The sequence below is a fragment of the Felis catus genome, chromosome C1 (genome assembly GCF_018350175.1).
Source record: "Felis catus isolate Fca126 chromosome C1, F.catus_Fca126_mat1.0, whole genome shotgun sequence".
NCBI lineage: Eukaryota > Metazoa > Chordata > Mammalia > Carnivora > Felidae > Felis > Felis catus.
In genome coordinates this window covers 1,051,262-1,076,726 of record NC_058375.1, presented here as the reverse complement: position 1 = coordinate 1,076,726, position 25,465 = coordinate 1,051,262, and the positions used below count along the sequence as shown (strand labels likewise).

Genomic DNA, 25,465 nt, shown 5'->3' with positions numbered 1-25,465 from the left:
ATGCTCGCTCGCGCGCGCGCGCGCGCGCTCTCTCTCTCTCTCTCTCTCTGTCAAAAATAAATAAAAAAAAATTATAAACTTAAAAAAAAAATGTTTTTTTTGAGCAATGTTACTGGAAATTCTTATTACACTCTATGTTAACAAACTGGAATTGAAATAAAAACTTGAAACTACAAAAAAACCTTTAAAATAAAAAGTAAGGGGCGCCTGGGTGGCGCAGTCGGTTAAGCGTCCGACTTCAGCCAGGCACGATCTCGCGGTCCGTGAGTTCGAGCCCCGCGTCGGGCTCTGGGCTGATGGCTCAGAGCCTGGAGCCTGTTTCCGATTCTGTGTCTCCCTCTCTCTGCCCCTCCCCCGTTCATGCTCTGTCTCTCTCTGTCCCAAAAATAAATAAACGTTGAAAAAACAAAATTAAAAATAAATAAATAAATAAATAAAATAAAATAAAATAAAATAAAAAGTAAAAAGCAATACTACTTCCAGTAACACCAAAAAAGAAAAACTTAGAGATAATTCAATACATCTGACAAAAGGCATCACGGCCTATGCGCTGAAAACTGGGAAATGTTGCCGAGAGAAATTTAAAACAAATGCACGGAGCGACTGCCTTGATCACAGTTTGGAAAATTCAGAATCGTTAAGATGTCAGTTCTCCCCAGATCAATCCCAATCACATTTTTGGCAGGTTTTTTTTCCCACGGCAATGACAAACTGCTTCCCAAATTCATATGGAAACGCAGAGGGCTAGGACGGCCTACCGACGTGAAGAAGGCGCCGGCGGGCTCACATCACCTGACTGCAGGAACTAGAAAGCGGTAGTAATCAAAACCAGCAGGGTGCTGATAAAAAGACACACAAACAGACCAAGTGAACACAACACGGTGCAGAAAGAAACCCACACGCACATGCACAACGGCTTCTGAACCAAAGTGCAGCGACAATCCAGCGGGGAGAGAGCAGACTCCTGAGCAAACGGTGCGGGACCAAGTGGAACGTCCGGGCGCACGCTCAGCTCGGACGCGCACCTCGCGGCGGACCCAAGATGAACCCCCAACGGATCACAGACCCAAACGTAAACCTTAAAGTTGCACAATTTCCAGGAAAAAGCACAGGACGCGGCCTCCGTGATCCGGGTCAGGCAAAGATCTGTCGGCTAGCGCACCGTGGGCCCGACCCAAGAGAACAAAACTGATTAATCAGAGTCGATCAACGTTTCACAGCCAACTCTCCAAAAGACGCTGTTAAAAAAGAAAGCCACAGAGGGAGACGATTTCCGCCAGGCATCGATGTGAAAGGGGCGTGCACCCAGAACACATACAGAAGTCTTCAAACTCCACAACAGGGCAACGACTCCTTCCATAACGGGCAGGATTCCGAACAGACGCTTCATCACAGAAGATCTTTGGGCAGCAAACGAGCGCACGAAGAGCAGCCCGACGTCGCCAGTCATCGGGGAGACACAAAACCACCAGGCGATACCACCGCACACCTACTAGAAAGTTCAACATCCACACACGTACATCCCTGACCCAGCCACTCCCCACGGAGGTGCGCGGCCAAAGGGAAGAAGCGCGTGTGTCCCTACGAACACTGGTAAATAAACGGTCACGGCAGCTGCACTTGACTCGCCGAGAACTGGAAAGGATCCGGCACCTCGACAGGTGTGTGCGTAAACAAGGTGCGGCACATCCACGCGACGAACACTGCCCAGCAGTTAAACAAATACACAAACGACACAGAAGAATCTCAAAATAATTATGCTGAGTGGAAGAAATCAAACCCAAAAAGAGAGAGAGAGAGATTTCGTTTATATAAAGCTCTAGAGAAGGAAAACTCCTCTCTGGTGACAGGAAGCAGATCAGTGGCTGCCTGGGGGGAGGGGGGGCAGGAAGGAGGGATCACAAACAGGCACAGGGACACTGCGCGGGTGATGGGCAGGCTCCTTATCGGGACCCTAGTGATGGTTTTACATGTGTACACACTTACCAAAGTTATCGAACCGCACGCTTTAATTACACGCAACTTATTATGTTTAGTATATCTTTAAAAAGCTGTTTTGGGGGCCGCTGGGGGGCTCAGTCGGTTAAGCGTCCAACTCAATTTCAGCTCAAGCCACGATCTCGAGACCCCCATCAGACTCTGTGCTGACAGTGCGGGAGCCTGCTTGGGATCTTCTGTCCCCCGCCCCCCCTACCCCCCACCCTGCTTGCACGCTCTCTCTCTCAAAAAGAAGTGAGTCTTAAAAAATAAAATAAAATAAAATAAAATAAAAAATAACTATACGACAAGTATCCCAACCAGACCCTTCATAGTCCAGGACTCATTTGTTCTGTAGTCTTTTTTTTTTTTTTTTTTTAATGTTTATTTTTGAGAGAGACAGAGACAGAGTGTGAGCGGGGGAGGGGCAGAGAGAGAGAGGGAGTCACAGAATCTGAAACGGGCTCCAGGCTCTGAGCTGTCAGCACAGAGCCCGACGTGGGGCTTGAACTCACAAACCGTGAGATCACAACCTGAGCTGAAGTCGGAGGCTTAACCGACTGAGCCACCCAGGCGCCCCGACTGTTCTCTAGTCTTAAACAATTCCCACGGGTCCACGACAAATATAAACTAGCAGCATAAGGTTACCATTTCTTCTGTGGTTGATCCCAAACATATCCTTTCCATCCCATAAAGATTCACAAAAATACAGTAGCAGTGCATTAAAATCATTTCTTTCTCTAGATCAGGAATTGGCAAGCTTTCCCTGTAAAGGGCCAAATCGTGAGTATTTTTAGCTTTGAGGGCCATGCGCTCTCACTCACAACCACTCACAACCACTTGAAGCTGCTGCTTCGTCACAGAAGCAGCCCACACTGGGAACAAAAAGGGGCGTGGCTGAGAACCAATAAAACTTTATTTACAAAGACGGGTGGGGGCTGGATCTGGCCTAGGGCCGGGCAGGCAGCGCTGTGGATCAGGGCTTCTCCCAAGGAGTTCCCCACAGTGCAGCCAGGATCACCGGGGAAATTATTAGGGATGCGAACGCTCAGAACCTGTCTCAGACCTAGGAATCTGACACTCCGGGGGTAAGACCCCCCAGAAGCCAGCCATTCTTAAGAATTCTGAAGCTCAAGTTTAAGAAACTACTGGCCTAGAAAACCAGCAAGAGCGATGGACTGATCCAGAGCCAAGAACAAACAAAGCAAAGCAAACGTTTAACAGAAAGCTCCAGACCACACTCCCCAGAGAAGGCGGCACAGGCCTTGGGGCGGTCTGATAAACAGCCGGGTACTAAAGGGCACTCCAGAGAAAAACCTCCCAAACAAGTAGTAAAGATCATGAGACTCCTCCTGACAAGCCTCACTTCTTGACAAAGAGTTTCAACCCACTTTAAAAAAAACGGTTCTAGAACGTCTGAGCTCACATCCTTCCTTCACTCTGCATTCCCTCAACAGAATCTGGAACTCGGTCACTCCTTGGGGATGAAGCAGCCTTTGGGGTCTGTCACTCTCCCAGACCTCAGTGGAGACCCTATTCAGCCACAGACCCTGACGACCTTCAAGGACGGCGACCCCTGTGTGAAATGCACGCACACACGCGAGGAAACGTTCCAAGAAAGTCAGTCCCGGTACCGGAGGGTTACTTCTGGTTAAAATCACAAGTAACTGGCATTGCTGTATTTTCCTTTCCAAAGCAGCTCTCTGCACCCTTCCTTCCTCCATGCTTAAAATGCCAACACCTTAAAAAAAAATAATAAAACACCAACACCTTTTGCAAATCCAGGAAACACGTGGAGAAAATATAATGATTAAAATGCATCATTTGAAAGAAGAAAACCGTTTTTTGGGTGGGGAAGGAGAGAGAGAAACGAGTGCGTGCATGCGAAGAGGGACAGAGGGGGGGAAAGGAAGGGAGAGCGAGCGAGCGAGCGAGCATGGGCTCAGTGTGGAGCCCGACACGGGGCTCAATCCCACAACCCTGGGACCATGACCCGAGACAAAATTAAGAGTTGGACGCTCAACCATCTGAGCCCCCCAGGTGCCCCCCAAAAACCAGTTTTAAGACGAAAACGCAAAAATGCTTCGACTCCATTCTCCTTTCAAAAACTGCCAACGGGGGCGCCTGGGGGGGGCTCAGTCGGTTACATGTTGGACTTCAGCTCAGGTCGTTATATCTCACCGTCTGTGAGCTCGAGCCCCGCGTTGGGCTCTGTGCTCTCTGGAGCCTGCTTCGGATTCTGTCTCCCTGTCTCTCTGCCCCTTCCCCACTTACGCTCTGTCTCTCTCAAAAATAAACATTAAAAAAATCTTTTAAATTCAAAATAAAAAAAAAATTTTTTTAATCGCCACGGGACGCCTGGCTGGTTCTGTCAGTGGAGCATGTGACTCTTGATCTTGGGTTGGGAGTTTGAGCCCCACGGTGTACATCTGCTTAAAAATAAATTCTTAAAAATAAAGTCGCGCAAACCCCTCCCGTCCAATGAAGGAGGAGCGGTCCTGACCCTGAGCACATGTGACGACAGGAGGGGCCGGGAGGAGGGGGCAAGGGCCCAAGGCTCTGGGGAAGACCCCTGGGCACCGCCAGGAAAGGCACCGGGTCCCCTGGCCCGGGGGCGGAGAGGAGGTCTGGAGGGAGCAAAGTCAGGGACCGGTCTGCAAGTCCGCATGAGGAGCAGGCCGCCGGCCCCACGGCCAAGGGCGTGCTGCCACCCTGCCGGGCCCGACGGTCAGACGTCGCCAAGGCAGGGGGAGTGGAGCTCAGAAACAAGGCAAAAACGGGATTTCAGAGAAACCCGTCAACATCCCTGGGGACGGGAGACAAGACGACACAGCCACGACACAAGGACAGGTAAAAGTTTTCACAAAAGAACAAAGAACCAAAAAAGGACATCTTAGAAATTACAAATGAAATCACAAAGCCCGAAAGTAGACAAGAACACAGAGTTAGGCAATAAAGCTGAGGAAAGCCCTGGAAAGTAACAGAGACAGAGCAGTGAGGACCAAGGCCATCGAAGCCACCAGAGGTGCTCCAGAGGAAAGGGACACAGAACCAACCACTCAGAAACACCACCAGCTCAAGCCCCAACCGGGACCAGCGCGCACACCAGACGGCGGGCCAGGCCCCATGCGGCCACCCTCCCGGCCCCGGGCTCCAGAGGAAGGCAGAGGCGGGCCACGCACCGTGTGCAGCACTGGCCCGGCCTCCCAGGTGGGCCAAGGCCAGTGGCAACAGCAGGCCAGCGAGCAGGAAACAGAGGCCACCAACTGCAGGGCCCGGAGCAGAGAGGAAGTGAGGGCGGCACAAGGGCCCCAGGGCGGGGCAGATGGCGGGTGAGGTCAGGAGTCGGATGCCAGATCGGGGTGAACGTGACCGCAGAGCTATTAAAGTGAGTGAAAGGACGGAGTCCTCAAACGTGAGACACGACGCGGCGGGCCTGGGCGCAGGCTGCAGGGGCGAGCAGCTGAGGCGGGACTGGGGAGGCAGCGGCGCAGGTGACACAAACAGGAGGTCGACAGGACAAAGCCTGAACGACAGGAAGTCGCTGCCCAAGGCCAAGTGGAGAGGACAGGACGGGGGACGCCCGGTTTGTGCCATTCGCCCCGTAGATGCAGACCTCGTCCACCGACCCCTTAAGCAGCCACAAAAGGAGGAGAGAGCATCCAGGAGGCGGCAGCCTGGGAAGCAGGGGCACCACCTGAGACTCTGTCACTCAACCAAGAGGGCCACTCTGGGCGGCGCGGGGCCACGGGCTCCCAGTGCCCACGGAAGGGAACAGGCATCTGGAGGAAGGAGAGCTGCCGTCGCTGTGTGGGCACCCGGCCTGTCCACCCGGCCCAACCTGGTCCACCCGGCCCAACCCCAGAGGTGGCCACGACGGCCAGGCACATCAAAAGGACAGTCCCTCAGCCAGCGGGTGCATTCTCAACATGTCCAGACTGAGCGTCAACTACTTTAAAATGAACAGTAGACAAATAAAGAGCTAAATGGGGTCTTGAGCTTTCCGTCTGGTCATTCTTGGGTGAAGCAGCATCACTGCAGAGCTACTCAAGGGACAGGGAGGTGACACGATGGGCCACAGCGGGGCAGGGATCCCCCAAGCACCCGTGACGCAGGAGGTGCACCAGGGTGAAGCAGGAGGGCCTGGGGCAGCCTCTCCCTCAGCACCAACACCCGTCCTAACTCCCCATCACCGGGCTCACCGAGGCCGTGTCAGGGCAGAAGGACTGGGCAGGGGACAGCGCCGGTGCGACGCAGCGGGGGGCGGGGGTGCAAAGGCCCAGCCTGCCCGTCTTCCAAGCAGGCACGTCCAGGGAGGCTGCCTAATCTAGACTTCAGAATCATCTGGAGACAAACAAGCAGGAGCCAAAAGACCCAGAGGAACAGCCGTCCCCCTGGACACACCTAGAGGCCACTCAGGAATGCGCCCAGGGCGTCGGAAACAAGAACGGCCAGCGCAGCTCAGACAGCTCCGGGCCCACGAAGGCCTTTCCAGCACTGCAGGACAGCAGCCCCAAGGCCGTGCGGGGTAGCCCTTGTCTCCTCTGTCGCAGCCAGGGTCTCCCGGGGCCCAAAGAGGGGGCCAGTCGTCTTCACCCTCGGCACCCCCGGGAGAGGCCCTTCCGGGACCGCCGAACAGCGGGGTGAACTCCAGCAGGCGTGAGGGCGAGGCCACACCAACAAGACGCCAGCCCGTGGCGGGTGCGCGTCGGCCTGCAGGGATTCCGCAGTCAGAGCAGCCCTCGAAGTCGATGGGCAGGGTGGGCGTGACTCGCAGGTGAGTCCGTAGGCACTCTGACCGTGACGTCTACTCTGGCCCACAGCATCCAGGGGCCACTGGCACTAACCCTGGCCGAGGCCTTGGCCAGCAAGGCACCCGCCCCTCCAGCCCCCTAACTGCCACCCGGCAGCTGTGGGCTCCTTCCCGCTGAAGCGTGGGCTCCAAGGCGGCCCCGCCAGCACCGGGACGAAGGCCTCTGTTCAACAAGGGCCGGGGACCCTGACAGCCGGGCGGAGACAGGGCAGGGGGGCGTCGGCAGACAGCATCGGGTCCCGCTGGGGGACCGCCGCCTGCTCCCACACGCCCCCCCCCCCCAGGCCCTTGCAGACAACTGGTGCACGGCCCCCACCACACAGCCCCAGCTGCTCCTGTGCCCTCATTGCCCCAAAAAGGCCCGTTCCTGCCCCTGCCTCCCGCTGCTGGGCCGTGGGGCACGCAGGCGTTTATTAATAAATACGCGCATGGTGGGAACCTGTGTTCAGGGACAGAAATGAGACCCCGGCAGAGGCCAAAGCCTCGGGGATGGGGCGTGCGAGGGAGGGTTTGGAGCAACTCAGGTTTACACACCGTCTCCTCGAAGTGCTCGTGTGACAGACCCAGGCTCACGACCGCCTCGTCCCCAGAGAAAGCCCGGCCCCTGGGCCACAAACAAAGGGAGCGTGAAAGACCACGGTACGAACACCGCCTCCTCCAGAGAGGACTGGACACCAGGAGAAGGGGGCGCAGGCTGCTCCCGGAGGTCAGGGGCGCAGGCACAGGGTCGGGCCCGGGGCGCAGGCTGCTCCCCGACGAGAGCCCGGACACCCCTGACACTAGGGCAGCGATCCCTGCTCTCAAAGCACGCTCATCCTTCTCGGGCCAGCTGAACGGCACCGGACCTTTGCCTTTTTGACTTCACAGAACTTCCAGAAGTTCAAGGTTAAGACTTGTTTTAAGACCGGAAACAAAAATGACAGTTGCCGTGCTCCCACCGCAACCCAAGCCACAGCAACCGGCACCTGAAGGATGCCACCACCCGGCCCTGGTTTCTCGTCCCTCCTGACCCCACCGGCCATACTGGCCTCCGGGGAAGCCTCCCGGCACAGGGTGCCAGCCCGGGAGAACATTCTGAGCAAGGAAGAGCAGGAGTGCCCACGTGCCCCAGCCTTTCCGGGCACCGCCGACAGAGACACAGGCAAGGGACGGTGAAGTGTCAGCAGACGCAGCCTCGTGGGAGGCCTGCAGAGCCAGGAGCCGGGGAAAACCGCGGAACGGAAGGAAGCGGCTCAGTTTCTATAAATGACCTACGACAGAGACGCGGAAAAAAGGCCAACGTTCACGTGCAGAAAAATACTCGGCCGTCAACATGTGCCCTGTTGTGACCCAACCCCACACTCAGAGGGGGCTCCGGCTGGAGGACGTGTCCACATCCAGGGACAGGTCTCCATCTGTGCCGACCTGGCTCCCTGCCGAGTGGCGGGTGCAGGAATCCAGAAGCCGCACGCGGCCCCCGCCTCCACCGCGGGCTGCCCCCGCCACCTCCGCCAGGCGCGCGGACCGGAGGCACGATCCACAGGACGCCCCGTGCCCCCAGCGCACCGTCGTCGTGAAGGACCCCAAAGAGGCTCGGGGTATGAAAAAGGTATGAACCCCAAAGAGGCTCGGGGACAAAGACACCCCGGCCGCAGGCTGCACCCTGGCGGTCACCAAGCCGTGCCAACAGCAGAACGTCCTCACGGTCAGGAAACGTGCACCGAGGACGCGCTCTCAAAAGAGAGGTGCGCCCACGCGGCGAGGTGTCGACAGCGATGAGCCTCGGTGAGGGCTGCTCTCACAACTCCACCAGAGGCTTAAAGATTTTCCAAAATGCAAAGTCCCAGGCCAAGGAGAGGAGGCAGGCCTACAGATGGGCAGATTTCCACTCTGTCATCAGCCACCCGCAGCAGCGGGACACGCGGGAACACAAGCACACGTGCCAAGACCGCACGCCCGGTGCTCTCGGGACGGCCCGGCAGGTACCACGTTTGAGCCATGGGTTGTGCAGGACGATCAACTCCCTCGATAGTTAAGCCCGTTTGGTGGTTTTTCTCAACAGGAAGCCGAGTGCATCGGAAACGAAACAGCCACATGACCCCTAACTCTGAAAATCCCCAATTTCCAGAACTGTAACAAACCCTGGTTATGATACCTGATCTCAAATTCCAATTCCGCTCTCTGGGACAACGATCCAGGAACCCGACGAGCGCGTGGACCTGGACACACAGGCAGCAGGAGATGGAAAGAAACACCTCTGATCCAGCCAGGACTGCCGAGCACAGAACCGCAACCCCAAGGCCCAGCCGCCGGCCAAGGTGCAGGACAGCTGTAAAACTCAGGTCCATGGGCCGGTGTCGCCGGCTGTCCACCCAAAGTGAGCAGGACAGGGAACCACGGTCTCTAAGCTGCTTCTCTACCCACTGCCTTGTTTTCACTTTCTGGGAAACCTCATTTTTCCAGATAAGAGGCACTCTGGGGTCGGGGCACCCGACTGGCTCAGTCGATAGCAGATGCGACTCTTGGTCTGGGGGTTACAAGTTCAAGCCCCAAGTTGGGCTACTTAAAAAAAAGAAAAAAGAATCGCTCTGGGGTCAATTTTACCCCATTCAGATCAAGGCTGCGGATGAGGAGTTTACCACTGCTGGCTCCCAGGACAGCGGGGGCTCCCGACATCCCAGCGGGTGAGTCAGGGGCCGTGCGGACTTGACACGCAGAGGCCCGGGTCAGACGCTCCATCGTGTGCCCCACAGTGGACGCCGCCCCTTGTAAGGTGGCTGAGACGTGCAGTCTGGGAAGGGGAGGCGCCAACGCAGGGAGGGGGGCGGTACCAACAATGGACAGCACAGGTCCCAGTACGTGGACACCCCCCGCGCGGGCACAGGGAGCCTCCACTGCCTGGCGCAGCCTGTGCTTTCTGCTCACAGCACCTGCTGACGTCCATCCAACCGGCTCAGCTGGCTGGGGGGAGAGCCACTGCACCGGCCTCCGCGTGCCACGTGGCCCCGACGGGCTCCCGGCCGCCTCCCGTGTCAGATGCCCTGGCTTTGGGAAGAAAGGGCGCTGCGAGTACCGGAAGGTTCAGATCCGCACGGCACGGCGCTCCAGCACGTGCTCCAGAAGGGGACACCGAGGCCCAGGGAAGTGGCACGACCCGGGACCCCAGGGTGAGGAAGGGGCCTGGCCGGGCCCCGGGCCCAGGAGACACCCAGGAAGCTCTGCCGTTTCTGTCTAAACTCCTAGAAACTCCTACTTGACCGGAAATAGCTGCGGTGACTACTCCTCATCCAGAGATGAGGGAAGGAGAAAAGGACGCTGAAAATCAGACTCGAGGACAGTGACCTCTGGGGCACCTGGGGGGCTCGGTCGGTTAAGTGTCCGACTTCAGCTCAGGTCACAGTCTCATGGCTCTCGAGTCCAAGCCCCACATCAGGCTCTCTGCCGACAGCTCAGAGCCTGGAGAGGCTTCGGCTTCTGTGTCTTCCTCTCTCTCTGCCCCTTCCTGCTTGTGCTTTCTCTCAAAAATAAACCAACATTTAAAAAAAAAAAAAAAGGGACAGTGACCTTCGCCTCGCTGTGGGCAGCAGACAAGTGGCCCCTAAGAGATTTTCAACTTTTCCCCTTCAACCCAAACCCAAAGAGCCACCCTTCCTGAGGCTGGACACAGGGCCCCTGCCCAGGCTCCCACGGCCAGGCCTTCCTCCGACCAGCGCCTGGCAGATGGGAACCCCGGGAGGATCTGACAAACACACACCGAGGAGCCTCCTTCCCAGAGCACCCCTGCCCTCGTTAATAGTCCACAGCTAAGAGCCAGACCAAAAGGAAGAGCTGTCACCTGGACCAGGAATCTGCTCTCGGATCCAAGCTTGCACCTGACCCCAGAGGCCAAGGGTCAAGGGGCATCTGGAAACCAAGTCACGGAAATGGTTGCTGGCAGTGGAGTCCCTGGCTCGGTCAGGGCAGCCCCAGGGACGGGCACAGGCAGCGTGGATGCCACAGGTCCTGGCCAAGGCAACCTTCCAGGCCCCAGGGGCCACCCCATGACCCAAAGAGACAGGAAGCCAGGCCCTCCAGGGCTCTGCAGAAAGGACAAGGCCGCCCCCTTCAGCCTCAAGGCCGTGGTCACTTACACACACTCGCCTCCCGCACAAGGTGCCGCAACACAACAGCACGTGGCCTGTCTGGAGGACCAGCACCCCCCAGGCCACCTGTCACCCCTACTAGCCTCCTGGAACCGACAGAACCAAACTAGTGCAAACTATGGCTGAGAATAGGCCTGGACCTAAAAGTCCACAGGAGAGGGGTATGAGCTGTGGAGACAATGGATTTCGAGGGTGGACTGACCCCTTCCCGGCTGCCACAGGCCGCACGCATGGCAGGCACTCCACAACAGAATGACCTCCACGGGGCACCTGGCTGGCCCAGTCGGTGGGGCACGCAACTTTTGATCTCGGAGTTGTGAGTTCGAGCCCCACATTGGGTGTAGAGATCACTTAAAAATAAAATCTTTGGGGCGCCTGGGTGGCTCCGTTGGTTAAGCATCCGACTTCAGCTCAGGTCACGATCTCACGGTTGGTGAGTTCGAGCCCCACGTCGGGCTCTGTGCTGACGGCTCGGAGCCTGGAGCCTGCTTCGGATTCTGTGTCTTCCTCTCTCTCTGACCCTCCCCCATCCGTGCTCTGTCTCTGTCTCAAAAATAAATAAACATTAAAAAAAAGGTTTTTTTAAATAAATAAATGAAGTAAAATGAAATCTTTTAAAAAACAAAATCAAAAATAAGATGACATCCACATTCAGGTCCACCTGCCACTGTCCTCGCACCATGAGACTTGACCCCCCAAACACCCGGAGCCCCTCACCCCAGTCCCTGCCCTTGCCTGGGTGGCACGGAGGGTCTCCTGCACAGACAGGCTCCTGCCTCTGATGCCAATGGAGGATCGTAAGCCCCAATACGTACCAGAGACATGACACCGGACCGTCACTTACCACAATGGACGGGACTCACATCCAGAATACATCAGGAACTCCCACCAATGAATAAAACAAAGCAGCTCGACTCAAAAAGGGGCAAAGGACTTGAACAGGCATTGCGCCACAGAAGGCAAGCGCATGGCCAAGAAGCACACCGGTCGCTCACCTCACCCACCGCGGGGACGTGCAGACCAGGGTCGCGACGACCGACCACCCGCCTGCGCCCATCAGGGTGGCTGCCTTATCGAAACCACAGAAAACACAAAACAAACACGGATCCTCAGCAAGCATGTGGGAGAAACGCAACCCTCGGGCACTTGGTGGTAGGAACGCCCGACGGCGCAGCCACCGTAGGAAAGTGCGGCCGTTTCTCAAAAAATTAAAAATACTGGGGTGCGTGGGTGGCTCGGCTGATTGAGCATCCAACTTCGGCTCAGGTCACGATCTCACCGTTCGTGGGCTGGAGCCCCACATCAGACTCTCTGCCCTCAGCTCGGAGCCCGCTTCTGATCCTCTGTCCCCCTTCTCTCTCTGCCCCTCCCCTGCTCGTTCTCTCCCTCTCTTTCTCTCGCAAAATAAACAAACAGCAAGTATATATATATAAATAAAATAAAAATTGTAACTTGGACTTCATCAAAACTAAAAATACCTGCTCTTCTAAAGACACTGTTCAGAGAATGAAAAAGTCAGTCACAGATTAGGAGAAAACATTAGCAAATTACGTTGGGTGAAGAACATACCTAAGCTATGTAAAGAACTTTCAAAATTCAATTAGAGAACAACCCAGTTTAGGGCGCTTGGGTGGCTCAGTCAGTTAAGCGTCCCACTCTTGATTTTGGCTCAGGTCATGATCTCACAGTTCATGGGATCGAGCCCCGAGTAGGGCTCAGCGTGGAGCCTATAGGGATTCATTCTCTCTCTTTCTCTTTCTCTCTCTCTCTCTCCCCCTCACCCCCTGCCCCACCCAGCTCCCACATGCTCTCTCAAAAAAAAAGGCTAGAACAGCAAGTTTTACGATAGCTGTATTTTACCCCAACAAAGCAAATGCGCGAGCCTAATTACAAAAACACGAAAAATAACAAAATGGCCAATGCCAGTAGAAAGAAGTTAAAAAATGAGATTTTCACCCTTCAAATTAACAAAGTTATCCCGAATGACAGCCACCAAAGGTTGTAAGAGCAAAGGAACCTTCTTAATTCTCTGGGCATGTAACAAACTGGCAAGCCATTTACAGAACGAGTTTCAGGAATGTGTAAAATCGAGAACCCTCTCAGGGGCCCCAGGTCTCCTGGTGTCAGAGCACGGAGCGGTCACCCCTCAGTCGGGATTTAGGAGGCACAGGAGATACAGATGTGCGTGTTGTGTGTGTGTGTAACACCAGTGGGTGCCCCCTTTGATCTGCCGAATCTTCCACAAGAAACCCCCCCACCTGACCTCACACATGCCCAAGGAGACACACGGTCAGAGAGGGCTGACCTCGGCCAGCACAGGACACGGGGGGCCCTCCCCCCCGCAGGGGGACGGCAGAGCCACTTCGGAGGACAGTCCAGCACGATCTAGGTGCCCTCCGGCTCGGCCACGTCACTCGGGGCCCAGGTCCCAGGCACGCGCACACGGGCCGACGACGATCCGCGACTCCTGTTCAAAGTCATCCGCGTGGGAAGCCAGCCCATCCGCCCCAAGAATGGGGACAGGCCGATGTGCTCAAGCGGCAAAGCCACACGGCAACGAGGCGGCAAGCGAGTGACCGGAGCCCCCGGGCGAGGGCCTGTGCAGACAGGCGCCAGTGACGGGGCCACGCCGGCTCCACGGGGACACAGGCGCACACACAGGACGTTCAGGATGGAGTCCCCCGGGGGTCGCAATGAAACAGAAGAGCAGAGCAGGCAGAGTGTACCTCTTAACCTGCGTGGGGACGCGGAGGGCGCAGCCGGTCTGAGATGACGTTCCCGCATCTACGCTGGTGCTCGGAGGCTTCCGGGAAGCGTTTGCGGCAAGACGCTCCCTGAAGCCTCACTCGTAACAAAAACGCAGCTAAACAAATGCAGGAACCCTCGATACCACAGAATACTTGGAAATATGTGGCCTTACACACGCGCACAGAGGCAGGCACACGCACACGTGTGCACGCAGCAGGCACGCGCAGAAGGCCCCTCAATCATGAGCAACGGTGGCCCTGGACCCTGCAAAGCAAGCGCGGAAGAGCCACTTCTGAGACAGCAGGGACCCGAGTGCGGGCCGGGCGCCTCTGGCAGGAAGGAGATCCCTCCGTTACTGTCAGCTACGCTGACGGCGCCACGGCTGTGACCCATCCGGACTCTGGACACGTTAGGAGATGAAGTGCTGAACTAGGAAATCAGCACAGCTCCTTGCAAAAAAAAAAGGGGGAGAAGTCGGAGGAAACCAAACGCGTAAGACACTGGGAAGTGCTGGGCCGGGCGTGTGGGCCACACTCAGTAGCCTCGCCGCCCAGGTGTAAGCGGGAAACCTCCTGTCCTAACTCGCGTTTCCGTTTCCGTATCCGTATCCCCAGACGCGCCCCGATGGCGCTGGAAGGGACGCACCCCTCCCGGGCCCTGCGTCAGATGGCGCGCGCCCACCATCTCGGTGCTGGGAGTGACAGGAAGGGATCCGGGCAGCCCTGCCCGGCACCGCCTTCCTGGATTTCTGTCCCACGAGGCCAGTGAAGCGTAACCAACAGTGGCAGAGGCCCAGGCACGCAGAGCGGCCACCGAGCTCCTGCCACCCCCTGGCCCAGCTCCCCGGTGCCACCTGCACCCCCTCCACAGGCCCCCGGCCCCTCACACCTGCCGAGGAGGCTGACGCTGGCCAAGGTTCCAAAAGCCTGGAGCCACGGGGACAGCAGGCCACCCTGTGGGGCCGCCCTGCTGGGTCCCCGTCATGGTCCTCAGCCCCCCGGGGATCACACAGAGAACCAGGACACAAGCCTTTGTCGCAGAGACTGAGAGAAAACAGATCCACCAAAGCAATCACGATTCAAATAAAAACGTTTAAGTGAGAAAATAAAACGTCTAACTACACAAGAGGCGTCAAGCTCCACCAGGCAATTAGGTCTAGGGGTGCAGGGGACCCTCCGTGACCCCAGACCCTCTGGAGAACAGTGAGGGCACGTTCTCCCGTAAAGGGGAGGAGGCTCCAACGCCAGCCCCACAGGACCACCCGCTCCCACGCCGGAACGCTCGCCTGGCGGCAGCGAAGAAACACCAGGCCGGCCCCGGCTGAGCCCGTGGGGTGGACACCACACTCTGGTTCGGGGCGTGGGGGCTGTGCAGGAGGAGAGGCTTCCTCCTGCGTATCTGGGAAGGAGCTTCAAAGTCCGGAACTCCCCCGGGCCCCCAACAGGCATCAGGGACCGAGATGGGCGCTGTGGCGACGAGGGGACCCGGGCCCATCGTGCAGGCCCCTCAAAGCTCCTCAGGGCACAGGCCCGTAGCCCCCAGCCCTCTGTGGTCCCGTCAGTCAAGACCCTCCCTGACCTCCGCTCCAGGACCGGGCCCGCTTCCCCAGCCCAAGACCACGGCCGGCCCGCGCTCCACAAACACGGAACACGTCCCCGCTCGCCGAGCCGCACTGAGGCGACCCGCGGGCCTACCTTGTTCTCAAAGCTGAAAGAGCTTCCTAAAATGAGACAAAATCCACTAAGGTCAGGCAGGCTGGGCGACACTTACTGCATACAAGAATGTTAAAAAAAAAAAAAAAAATCACAGTTTTGATAGTTCTGCAAAAAAAACTTAGCAAATTTACAACAAAACTGTCAAGTAATTAAGGCAAGGCACTTCACACATGAACTTAAACTGCTAATTAAAATCCCCTCGCTTAATTGACTACATTTGCATATCATTCAGCTTGGGAGCATCATTTTTTTAATGGTTTGGGCAACACAGTTGTAACGCCAGGAAGCAGGGAGGCAGCAGGTAAGGCGGGACCACCCGCACGCGCCCGCCGGGGCCGCACGGACTTCCCGCCAGGCCCGGGGTACCCTCACCCCCGCAGCGCTCTCTGGCCGCGGCCCCGGCCCCCCGCCCGGGGTGGGAAGGGGGCAGAGTCGCCAGCCCGGAGATCCCACCATGGGCTGCTCCTGGCCGCCCCCGCCCGGCACCTCTGCCTCAACCTCCAGTGCAGGCTCCCAGCACGTGGGACGAGCGCACCTGCCTGTCCCTCCGGGGAGAGGGTTCTCGGCTTCCCCGGTGGCGCACTTGACCGCCCCCTTCCATCCGGGGTCCCCCACGTGCTCAGGGAGCACCAGCCCGGCCACTGGAGAAACACACTTGCCTCACCGGTGGCGATGGCTGAGCCTGGACGGCCGCGCTCACCGTCCACACACAGGCACAGGCCCCAGGCTGGCACACGTGGCCTCGCTCTGCGGTGGGGGCCAGGGGCCACACGGCAGGAACCGCAAGGCTGAGAGCGCCCCCCTCGAGAAGGGGAGCTCCCTGTGAGCAGGGGCCCGACCAGGGCAGCCCCAGCACCAGCACGACGCATGGATCTCAGCCGACCAGGGCGGCTTAGGGACCCAGACGGGGCGCCACAGGGCCCAGGCCGGCAACAGGGCCGTGGGTCTTTCAAACAGGGGTTATGGGGGCGCCTGGGTGGCTCAGTCGGTTAAGCATCTGACTTCAGCTCGGGTCATGATCTCGTGGTGTGCGAGTTCAAGCCCCACATCAGGCTCTGTGCTGACAGCTGGAGCCTGCTTCAAATTCTGCGTCTTCCCCTCTCTCTCTGCCTCTCCCCTGCTCTCGCTCTCTCTCTCTCAAAAATAAACATTAAAAAATTAAAAAAAAAAAACAACAACAACAGCGGTTTCTGTGTCACTTTCAGCACAGAGCCTACATCAGGATCGCAGACCAGTGTCCACGTCCCCACAGCTGAGCCACCGTCACTTCCCATCCTGACGGTCTCGGTGTAGCGGGGAGCAGGTCTGGACGGAGAATGTCAGGCAGACAAAAGCATCCACGGGGATAGCCCCACGGACTGAAGTGGTGCCCAACCCACGGCTCTGTGGAAGGAGGGCCAGAGGGGGAACCAGGAGGGCCAGAGGGGGAGCCACGAATGCCACACGCAGGAGCCGGCTCGCCCATCACTGCCACCCCCCCATACACAGAGGTCTCACCAGGGGGCTGGGGTCCCCGAAAGAACACTCAGCTGACAGGGGACAGATGGAGACAGGGCATGAGAAGCTGGCTCTGCTCCCAAGGGAATGCAGGCCTGGCCCCCACGAAAGGTTCTCTCTGGTCATCCGGCACCAAGCACCCGGCGGGGGTAGCCATGCTCACCCGGGCTGTGGGGACACTGCAGCGCGGGGGTCGTGTCCTGCGTATGAAGGACAGACCTTCAGCCCCCCCCAAAAACACACTTCCTCCCCCAACACGCCGCACGCCCCGGTGGAGAAGAGGAGGGCACAGGGGAGAACGTGCCCCAGACCCAGACTCTAGGCAGGTCCCCAGACACCAAGTCACAAGCAAGTAGCTTCCTGTGAGGACGCGGCAGACGGCCTCTGGGGCAGGGAGACAGACAACCCGCCACCAGCAGATGCCCCCAGAACACGTGCACTGTCCCCACCCCCATCCCAGAGGTTCAGACCCAGGAGCTGGGACACACGGTGGAACCGCCATCATGGGACTGTCACCCCTACCTGCCCCCTCACACGTGGGCTCCGGGGTCCGGTTAGGGGGCAAGGGCCACACGAGAGCCCCACTGGCCCCTGGGGCCCTCAGACCGCAGGGACCCGGCTGACCGTCTCGGGCTCCCCTCTCCTCCCTGCCACCCCACCTGCCATAGCGGTGACCCTCTACCTCAAGCACCCCAGCGGGTCCCCGGGAAGCCTATTTCCAACAAGACATGTTTCTTTCAAAGCAGCCAGCTAACGTGCCATCGGAAGCCCCCTCGAGGCGGGCAGCACAGCCAGGCTCATCCAGCGCCAGAGCTGAGAACACCTTCGCTCAACAGGCAATAACCAAGAACCCGAGTCAGAGCAGGTTTGAAGGCCCCCCCCCCACGCCCCGCGCAGATCTGAGCGAGCCACCTTCTTGACGACACACGACACGGCCAGGACAAGCGACGCCTGAGGGACACCACTCTACTCCCGAGAAACTCCCTCCCTCTCTCCTCGCCGTCAGGAGCAGAGCTGCCGAGGTTTCTCGATAACTAGTGATTTCATGCCTCTGTGAGTCATTCAAGGAGTATTTACTCCGGGCCCGGAACTGGGGACCCAGCTGTGACCAACCTGCCCCCTCCCCGAGGCTGACAACCACAAACACACAAATCCCAGGCCCACCGCAGCAGGCTGGCCCGGGGAACGGAGCGGAAGGCCCGACCACCGCAGGCTGCGCGGCCCCGAGCGTGGCGCCGGCGCTTCCTGATTCGCGACCCGTAGCTGGAAGTCTCCAAGTCGTGTTCTCTGCAGCCTCCCCAGTCCCAGCAGTAAAGTCAGATGAGACACAGGCGCCAAACACCCAGACAATCTCACGGGTTTCCCGGGCTCTGCCAGGACCCCTCCGAAGCCTCCCGTCTGCCTCCACCCACACGAAAGACACGAGGATTACTCCAAGGGACGAGAATTTCCAGCAACGACCAGAGCAGCGCCCGGGGCACGCGCAGCGGGTACCGGGCACCACGGTCACCAGCAGACCTACACGCAGCCAGAGGGATCTCTGCCCCAGCAGGTGCCCCGTCCACTCTCGTCCTTCTTCTAGACATCTCTCCCGTCCCCCAACCATCCCAGTTCCGTTTCACACCAGGGTCCGCCGGGTCCTTCACTTTAGTAAACAAGTTGACACCAGCGGTGGTGAGTCCCAAAACTGGAGGGACCCCCACCCCCAGGCCCCCCTCCTGGCTCCCATGCTGGGACCAGCAAGGCCACTCCACCTCGCCGAGCCTCTGCAGTGATGTTGCCCAGAAAAACAGTCTCATGCAGCAAAACGGGCCTCCAGCCCGTCCTCACTGCTCTGAAAGCAGGGCTCCCCTAGAATCGGACTCTTGATTCACAGAAGAGCAGCGTAAGAGCTACTGTTTACTCCACGCCAGCCCTGCAAATGTGCTAGAGGCTTCCTGAGGGTGACCCAAGTTTGCCTGCACAAACCACACCTGGGCTGCAGGGCAGCAGGGGTGGGGGGGGGGGGGGGTGCGGGGCAGCCTCTGAGAGGTCAGGCAGGGCGGGGACCTGGGTCGTGCTCACACATGCAACAGGGTGGCCACATATGTAGCCCCCCCCCCAAGGTCCCTACCACCCACGCCACTTCATTCCCACGGACACCGTTTGTGGCTCTAACCCAACACCAACCGAAACCCGCTTCAGACCACGCGAGGCCTTGCAGGGAGGGGCCGCCCGCCACACACAGCCCCACACCCCCAGGAAATGACTTCCTGTCCCTTCACTGCGACGCTGATCCACCCCCCCCCATCTGAGATGGTCAATAAACAGAAAGCGGGGAGCAATGGGCATGATCCCCAGGCCACGCCCCGGCTCCGTCCCAACTCCGCCTGGTTCCCCATTTCCCCAGGGACAGCGAGCCAGGAGGGCAAGGGCTGGGGCAAGAACGGAGGCCTTCTCCTCCCCCTGCAGCTCTCACGGACCTTAAGGAAATAATTCAGCCTCTATATTTTGACTCAAAACAAAGAAACTTTTTAAAAACATTTCAGTTGAAACTTGCATAATTCCTCCAGTGGAGAAATCCTCCCTGACTTTCGCAATCCTTAGAAAGAGACACATTATTGGTGCTTGTGTAACAGTCTCCGGGGCCGCCGTGAAGAGTCCGGCCACCGGCCTGGGCCACCTCCCGCGGTCACCTCCCGCCAGACGGCCAGGGCCGGCCCCGGAAGCACGGCCTCCCCCAGCCCCCCCCCCCCCCGGCGGCCAGGGGTGCGGGGTGCGGCTCGGCCACAGTCCCCCAGACTTCCTCCAGCGCAGGCCTGTCTGCCCTCACCCGGCACCTCAGACAGACATTACACAAACCGGCTGCGGGGAAGGTTGAGAAACCGAGACGCCAAGAGTCAATGACCCTACTCTCATAGCCCCAGCTGACGGACGGACGGACGGACAGACCCCGGTGAGACAGCAGGGACAGAGGCAAAGGTCACTCAATGACCCCGCTGCCCCAGGCGAGCTGCTGCCCTGGGGAGACCCCAGAAGCTAGGGGGCCTGGCCCGGCTGGAAACTGGCAGGATGGCAGACAGACAGGCGGACAGACCGCACCTGGAGAACCATCCAGACATGCCTCTGCTCACTCAGACGGGCTGAGGCACCCGGCCAGCCATTCAGCAGCCCCTCGTTCCCGCACGGCCGATTCCACGGCATGGGGGGGAAGCAGAGCTTGTTTGAGCTGCCACGTCCCCCGCCGGAGGAGACTCCCCGGCCTTCACTCTGGCACACCCTGTCCTTCCGCACGGGTGGGAGGGGGTGGCCAAGGCCCGTCCAGGGCGTCACCTAAGCCGGCACCCACCTTCTCAACCACGCGTCTGCAGCCGGGAAATCACCATGGAACCCCACAAAAACCTACAGCAAAACGTGTGGACAAAGGGACGACTCCGTCGCTATGTCTCTGCCCACACGGCAGACGGCATCCAAAGGACAGCACCCCATTCAAGAGGGGGCCCCAAGGAAGCGCGCGGGTCGGAGTCTGTTCCAGCCTGGCAGCACCCTCTTCACACTGTTCCTTCCCGCGATAACATCAGCTTAAATAAGACCAGACACACCTCTCCAGGGGAGAGTCCACAGACCAAGACCCCCTTCCCAGCCTGTGGACCCAAGAGGTGCCGTCACTCCCCAAGACAGGCCACAAGACTCGGCATCCCCAGGGCTGCCGGCCGGTCCCTGCTCTGAGGAAGCCTGCCCTCTGACCAGGGAGAAGTTGCAGGTGACACGAGAAAACCTGTCCCAACGTCAGGAATCCAGACACATGCAGTCGCGGACCCTCACGCCACACGCCAAGGGGCCATCGGCCTGCAGGCCCCTGGAGCACAATGAGCCGCGTGACAAGAGCAAGGCTACAAAAGGACCCTTCTGAAAACCTGGCGGTCTGAAGGACGAATGGAAGATCCACACAAGCCAGGCTCTCCGATCTGGGAACCGGGACCCCCGGAAGAACAAAGAGCATCTCCGAGGAGCCCCAACCCTGCCCGGGCCCCAGGGAGGCAGCGCCCCGTCCCGCGGTCGGCCCTGGTTAGCCCGCGAGGAGGCCTCCTGCGGGCCAAGAGGCCAGGCCCCCAGCAGCAGCTGAGCCGGCAGCACCCACGTCCTCCTCTGTGACAGCAACCTACGCTGCTAAACAACCAGGCCAACTCAGCGCAGACACCATCAGACAAGCCCAAGATGAAGGGCCAGAGCCAGTCGGGCAGAAGAGGAGGGCAGGGGTAGAAAGGGCACCACGGTCCCCATCTCCTTGCCATGTGTTCCTCCACACATGACGTGTCCCCACCCCCACCGGACACCTAAACGCCCTAGAGAAATAAAACATCACCAGTCACCACTTGCTACGGTCCCCATCTCATACACAAGAAAACGGAGACCCACACAGGTTAAGCCAACTGGCCCGAGGTCACATAGCAGGAGGGACGCAATGAGGACGTGGGAGCCATCCCCTGGGGTCCCGCAGCTGGGCTAGCCTACCACAGGGCGCCCAGGGCAGCACCCCGTGGGTGGGGGAGGGGGGAGAGGCTGGGAGACGGCTCCCCACGGCCCCAGCACGGCCGACGGCACTTCCTGCAGGTCCCCGTGACGTGAGGGGGCATCCCTAAGGAGGCCTGCCAACCCACACTCGCAGACAGGCCGCCTTCACAGGGTTTCCGGGTTCGAGGTCGGAGCCCCACCCCACGCTCATTTCCACACTGGGGCAACCACAGACAACCCGCCACGGCCACGGCCACAGGCAAAGCAGGGTGGGCAAAGGTGAGCGGGTCTCCGAGACCCCCAGAGACCAGCGGCCCTCCTGGCACTGAGCGCGAACGGTGCCGAGTCTCCGGCTGGCAGGAGAGCTGGGCGGCTCGAGCCCCACAACACGGGAACGTGCCTCAGCTCCCACTGCCTCACCAGAACCCAAGGCCCCAGGGGAGTCATGTCCCCTACAGAGAGAAATTCTAGCACGTTCTTTGTTCCCTGCTGTCCTCAACCCTGCTAAGTCAAAAATATTAAACTAAGCTATAAAGTAATTGAAGAAATCAAAATATATTCCACAAATAAGCCGTCAGAGGCGACCGGAAGGAGCGATCAGAGACAGGCGGGGCATGGGGGGGGGGGGGGCAGGGGAGGGGGGCTCTTCCCAGGCAGCTCCTTCCGTAGCAAGTGGGGTCTAGGCAGCTGGGGGGTCCCATCCCTCCCTGAGGCCGAGACCTTCCTCCTCGCGTGGTGCCCTCGGCACGCAGACAGACGAGCACATGGCTCTGCTAAGGGATTTAAAGAGAACGACACACCCCAGGACTCCCAACTGCGTGGTCACAGAGCCAAGACAGCAGGCAGAGCCCCAAGAACAGGACAGGCAGAAAAAGCCAGCAGGAAGAGCACCCCACGAGGTGGCAGAGCCGGCACGAGAGCTCGTGGGCAGACGCCCAGGCCACCACCACACGGGACAGCGGGGGCTGACACTGACCTGGAGACCCCACCCACTTACGATAAGCGCGTCCTCCTCATCTTGGGAAATTTCCGTTTAATCGGTACGTAAAATTTAAAGCAGCATGGGGGAAAGCACGGAAGGAGACAGGGCGCTGGTCATCTGTCGAAAAGGCCAGAGCAGAAACGGGGTCTGGCCTCAGCTCCACGGACGGTGGCGCCAGGAAACAGTCCTGCCTCCTCCCCAGGCAGCCCTCCGGCCCGGGGGCCCAGGCTGGGCCTTCCCTGAGCCTGGGGACGGCCGCGCCCAGGAGCACAGGGCCTGCTACAAGGGACCCCGGGAGCAGGACTGCAGCTGTGACAAAAGGCCAGCCCCGGCGAGCCCCCACCCCGCAAACTTGGGACACCAACACCGGCACACCCCGCCGGACAAGGCCCTCTGCCACCTGCTCTGGAGGTGGGGGACCTGCCACGGCCTCACCCACCGGCTACAGCCCGCACCTACCACAGCCCTGCACACAGGACTCCCCTAGGCCACACCGGCGGTGGAAGGAGCGGGCGCCCCAAACAGAAAAGCCCCCAGTTCACACGGGGTGCTTATCACGCCGCCCATCACAGACTCATCTGAAATCGAGGGCTCGGGCCGGCCTCTCCTGCCAGCATCCTCCCCGACTCAAAGCATCCCTCGTGCACAACCCCTGCCCTACAGTCAGCGGACGGCTGCCACCTGGGCACCGACCGGCACAGCTGACGGCAGAAATGCCACCGAACGCTCGTGCACGTGTGCGCGCGCACACGGCAGCCCTCTCCCCAAGCACGGGCAAACAGGCCCCTACATCCCTAGCCCCTCCTCTGCTCACCGAGACTCTGACACTGCGCTGGAGGGGCGCCCAGAGAAAACCGGGCGGGAGCATCTATTCACAGATTTAGAAAAAGAAAAGTTTGATGCAATAGCTGAATTAATTAGGCCTCCTAAGAATAGCTAAGCCAGTGCAGCATTCCGAGCGTGCAGTTTAATAAGCCTGGATATTTAAAAGAAAAGTTACAAACACTTGGGGAGGGGAAGGCAGCATGAAGAGCTGGTGAGGACCCCAGTGAATGGTTCTGGCGTCCGGTGGCCCAGAAGCTGCCCGGCCGGATCAGAGATCCTCCGCCGGGCAGACAACAGAGCCTCAGCCAGTGGCCTCCCCCGCCCTTCAGCGTTTCAGGGAGAGGGAGACAAGGAACCAGGCGTGTCCAAAACAAATCGCAGGCCACGAGCTACTCCTACTCAGGGCCCCAGGTGCCCACTGACCAGGGCCCCAAGCCCAGGGCCAAGTGGCCCTTGCCGCCACACGGGGGACTCAAGGATTCACACCCTGGCAGGCCCACGGAGACGCACAGAGCTGGAGTCGCCGTGTCTCGGCCCCCTGCCACCGCGGCCTGGACACCTGGCTTCGTTTCTGAGTCTGTCTCCCAAGACTTCAAGGCACAAACAGGCGCTGCCTGGCCCAGTTCTGTCTGCTGAGGTCCACGGGCGGGCAGCCCTCTCTGTCTGCGAGCCTGGGAGCCCGCTCGGTCTGGACACCTCCTCAGGGCCCCAAGGCAGGCCCCAGGCCTGAGGCTGCAGCCTGGGCTCGGCCCACATCTAACTTCCCAGGACTCGGGACGAGAGCATCTGAGTCCTGAAGCCTGCCCTTCGCAGCCCATCTGAGCGATGGCTTCTGTGCCCGCCAGGCCGCAGAACACGAGGACCCCCCCACCCCCACCCCAACTCCTAGCAAGCCGGCTCATCATGGGGATCGAGCCGGAGGACCTTCCTACGCAGCCGTCGATGGGGACACGGACGCCACCCTGAATGTCCTCAAAAACAAACCCTAAGACAAGTCCCGGCCTGCAGGGACAGAGCCCCTGCCTGGCCCCGGGACGGCCCCCCAGCCTTTCCCCGGCCCTCCCGGCTTCCAGGCCCTGGGGCCCAGCACACCCAGCCTCCTCCCCCGGCCAGCAGGGACACTCACCCGGGGCACCCGCCGCTTGTACTTGTTGCCATAGTCGAACTTCTCCTTCACGTCGTCCAGGCAGCGGCCGAGGCGCGCCTGCTCCTCCTTGCCCGTGTAGTCCTGGCTCAGCAGGATGTAGGCCCGCCAGTTGGCCGAGTCGAAGCCCCAGTGGCAGGTCCGGTTCTCCAGCGCCTTGTGTGAGTGCACCACGAACTTGTGCGGCGGGTACATGAGGCGGCAGTCGAGGCACTGGATGCAGGCGGCGCTCGGGCTGCTGTAGAGCTCGGGCACCAGCAGCCCCTTGCACTTGCCGAAGCACTCGTGGTACACACGCACGCTGCGCTCGCTGAGCTCCAGGCCCAGCGCCAGACTGGCGGCCAGCTCCTTCTTGCAGGGCGGCGGGTAGGCGCCGCCGTACAGCAGCGCGTTGCACAGGCGCTCGGCGTCCGTCTTGGTGATGAGCCCGCACGAGGGCGCCGAGAAGGGCAGGATGCCCATGACTTTGAGGATCTCCAGCTGGTCCGCCGTGCAGCGCGAGCAATAGATGTGCAGCTCGTCGCACACCGAGTTGATCTGCTGCAGCGAGAAGTCGCGCAGCACCGAGTTGAGGATCTGCGGCAGGCACAGGCGCTTCTCGCCGCCCACCACGAAGCACGAGATGGTCTCGCCCTCCAGCACGGTCTCGCAGCGCTCGGTGGAACGGTCGGATGGCATGAAGAAAGGCCCGGGGAGCACCGGCGGCGGCGGCTGGATGGCTGGCAGGTGCAGCACGGGCGGCGGCTCCGCGGCCGCGGGCACCGGCGCCGGCACCGCAGCCGCGCTGGCCTCCTTGGCGCTCTCCTTCTTGTAGGCCTCCTGCGCCCAGCGCGCCGAGAAGGCGGCCGGGCCGCCCAGCGAGCTCATAGAGCTCAGGTGGAACTGCTCCAGCGTCTTCTGCAGCCCCGGGTGCGGCTGGAAACCGCCGCGGCCGCCCGCCGCCGCCTCCATGGTGCGCTCCGGCTCCCCGGGCCGCTCCCGCTCCCGCGCGCCCGGGCCCCCGCGGCCCCCGCCGCCGCCCCGGGCGCCCCGGCGGCGCCCCCGGCCCCTGCCCCGGCCCCCTCCCCCCGCCGCCGCCGCCGCCGCCGGCTCCCGACCGATCACGGCCGCGGCCTCGGCCTCGCCCGGGGGCGCGAAGGGGTAGGCGGG

At 59.9% G+C, this 25,465-nt stretch overlaps 1 protein-coding gene across 4 annotated transcripts in view; it reads right to left on the bottom strand.

The window, feature by feature from the left end:
- Nucleotides 1-25,364, bottom strand: part of SKI (SKI proto-oncogene) — a 69,837-nt gene extending 44,473 nt beyond the window's left edge. For 2 of the 4 annotated variants that reach the window (XM_023257965.2, XM_023257967.2), the window contains exon 1: nt 24,299-25,364. In XM_023257965.2, coding sequence (XP_023113733.2) covers nt 24,299-25,267 — 969 coding nt within the window. In that variant the 5' untranslated portion in view covers nt 25,268-25,364. The remainder of the gene's footprint in view (nt 1-24,298) is intronic. The other 2 variants (XM_023257966.2, XM_023257968.2) reach the window with 1 other exon arrangement.
- Nucleotides 25,365-25,465: the final 101 nt, after the last annotated feature.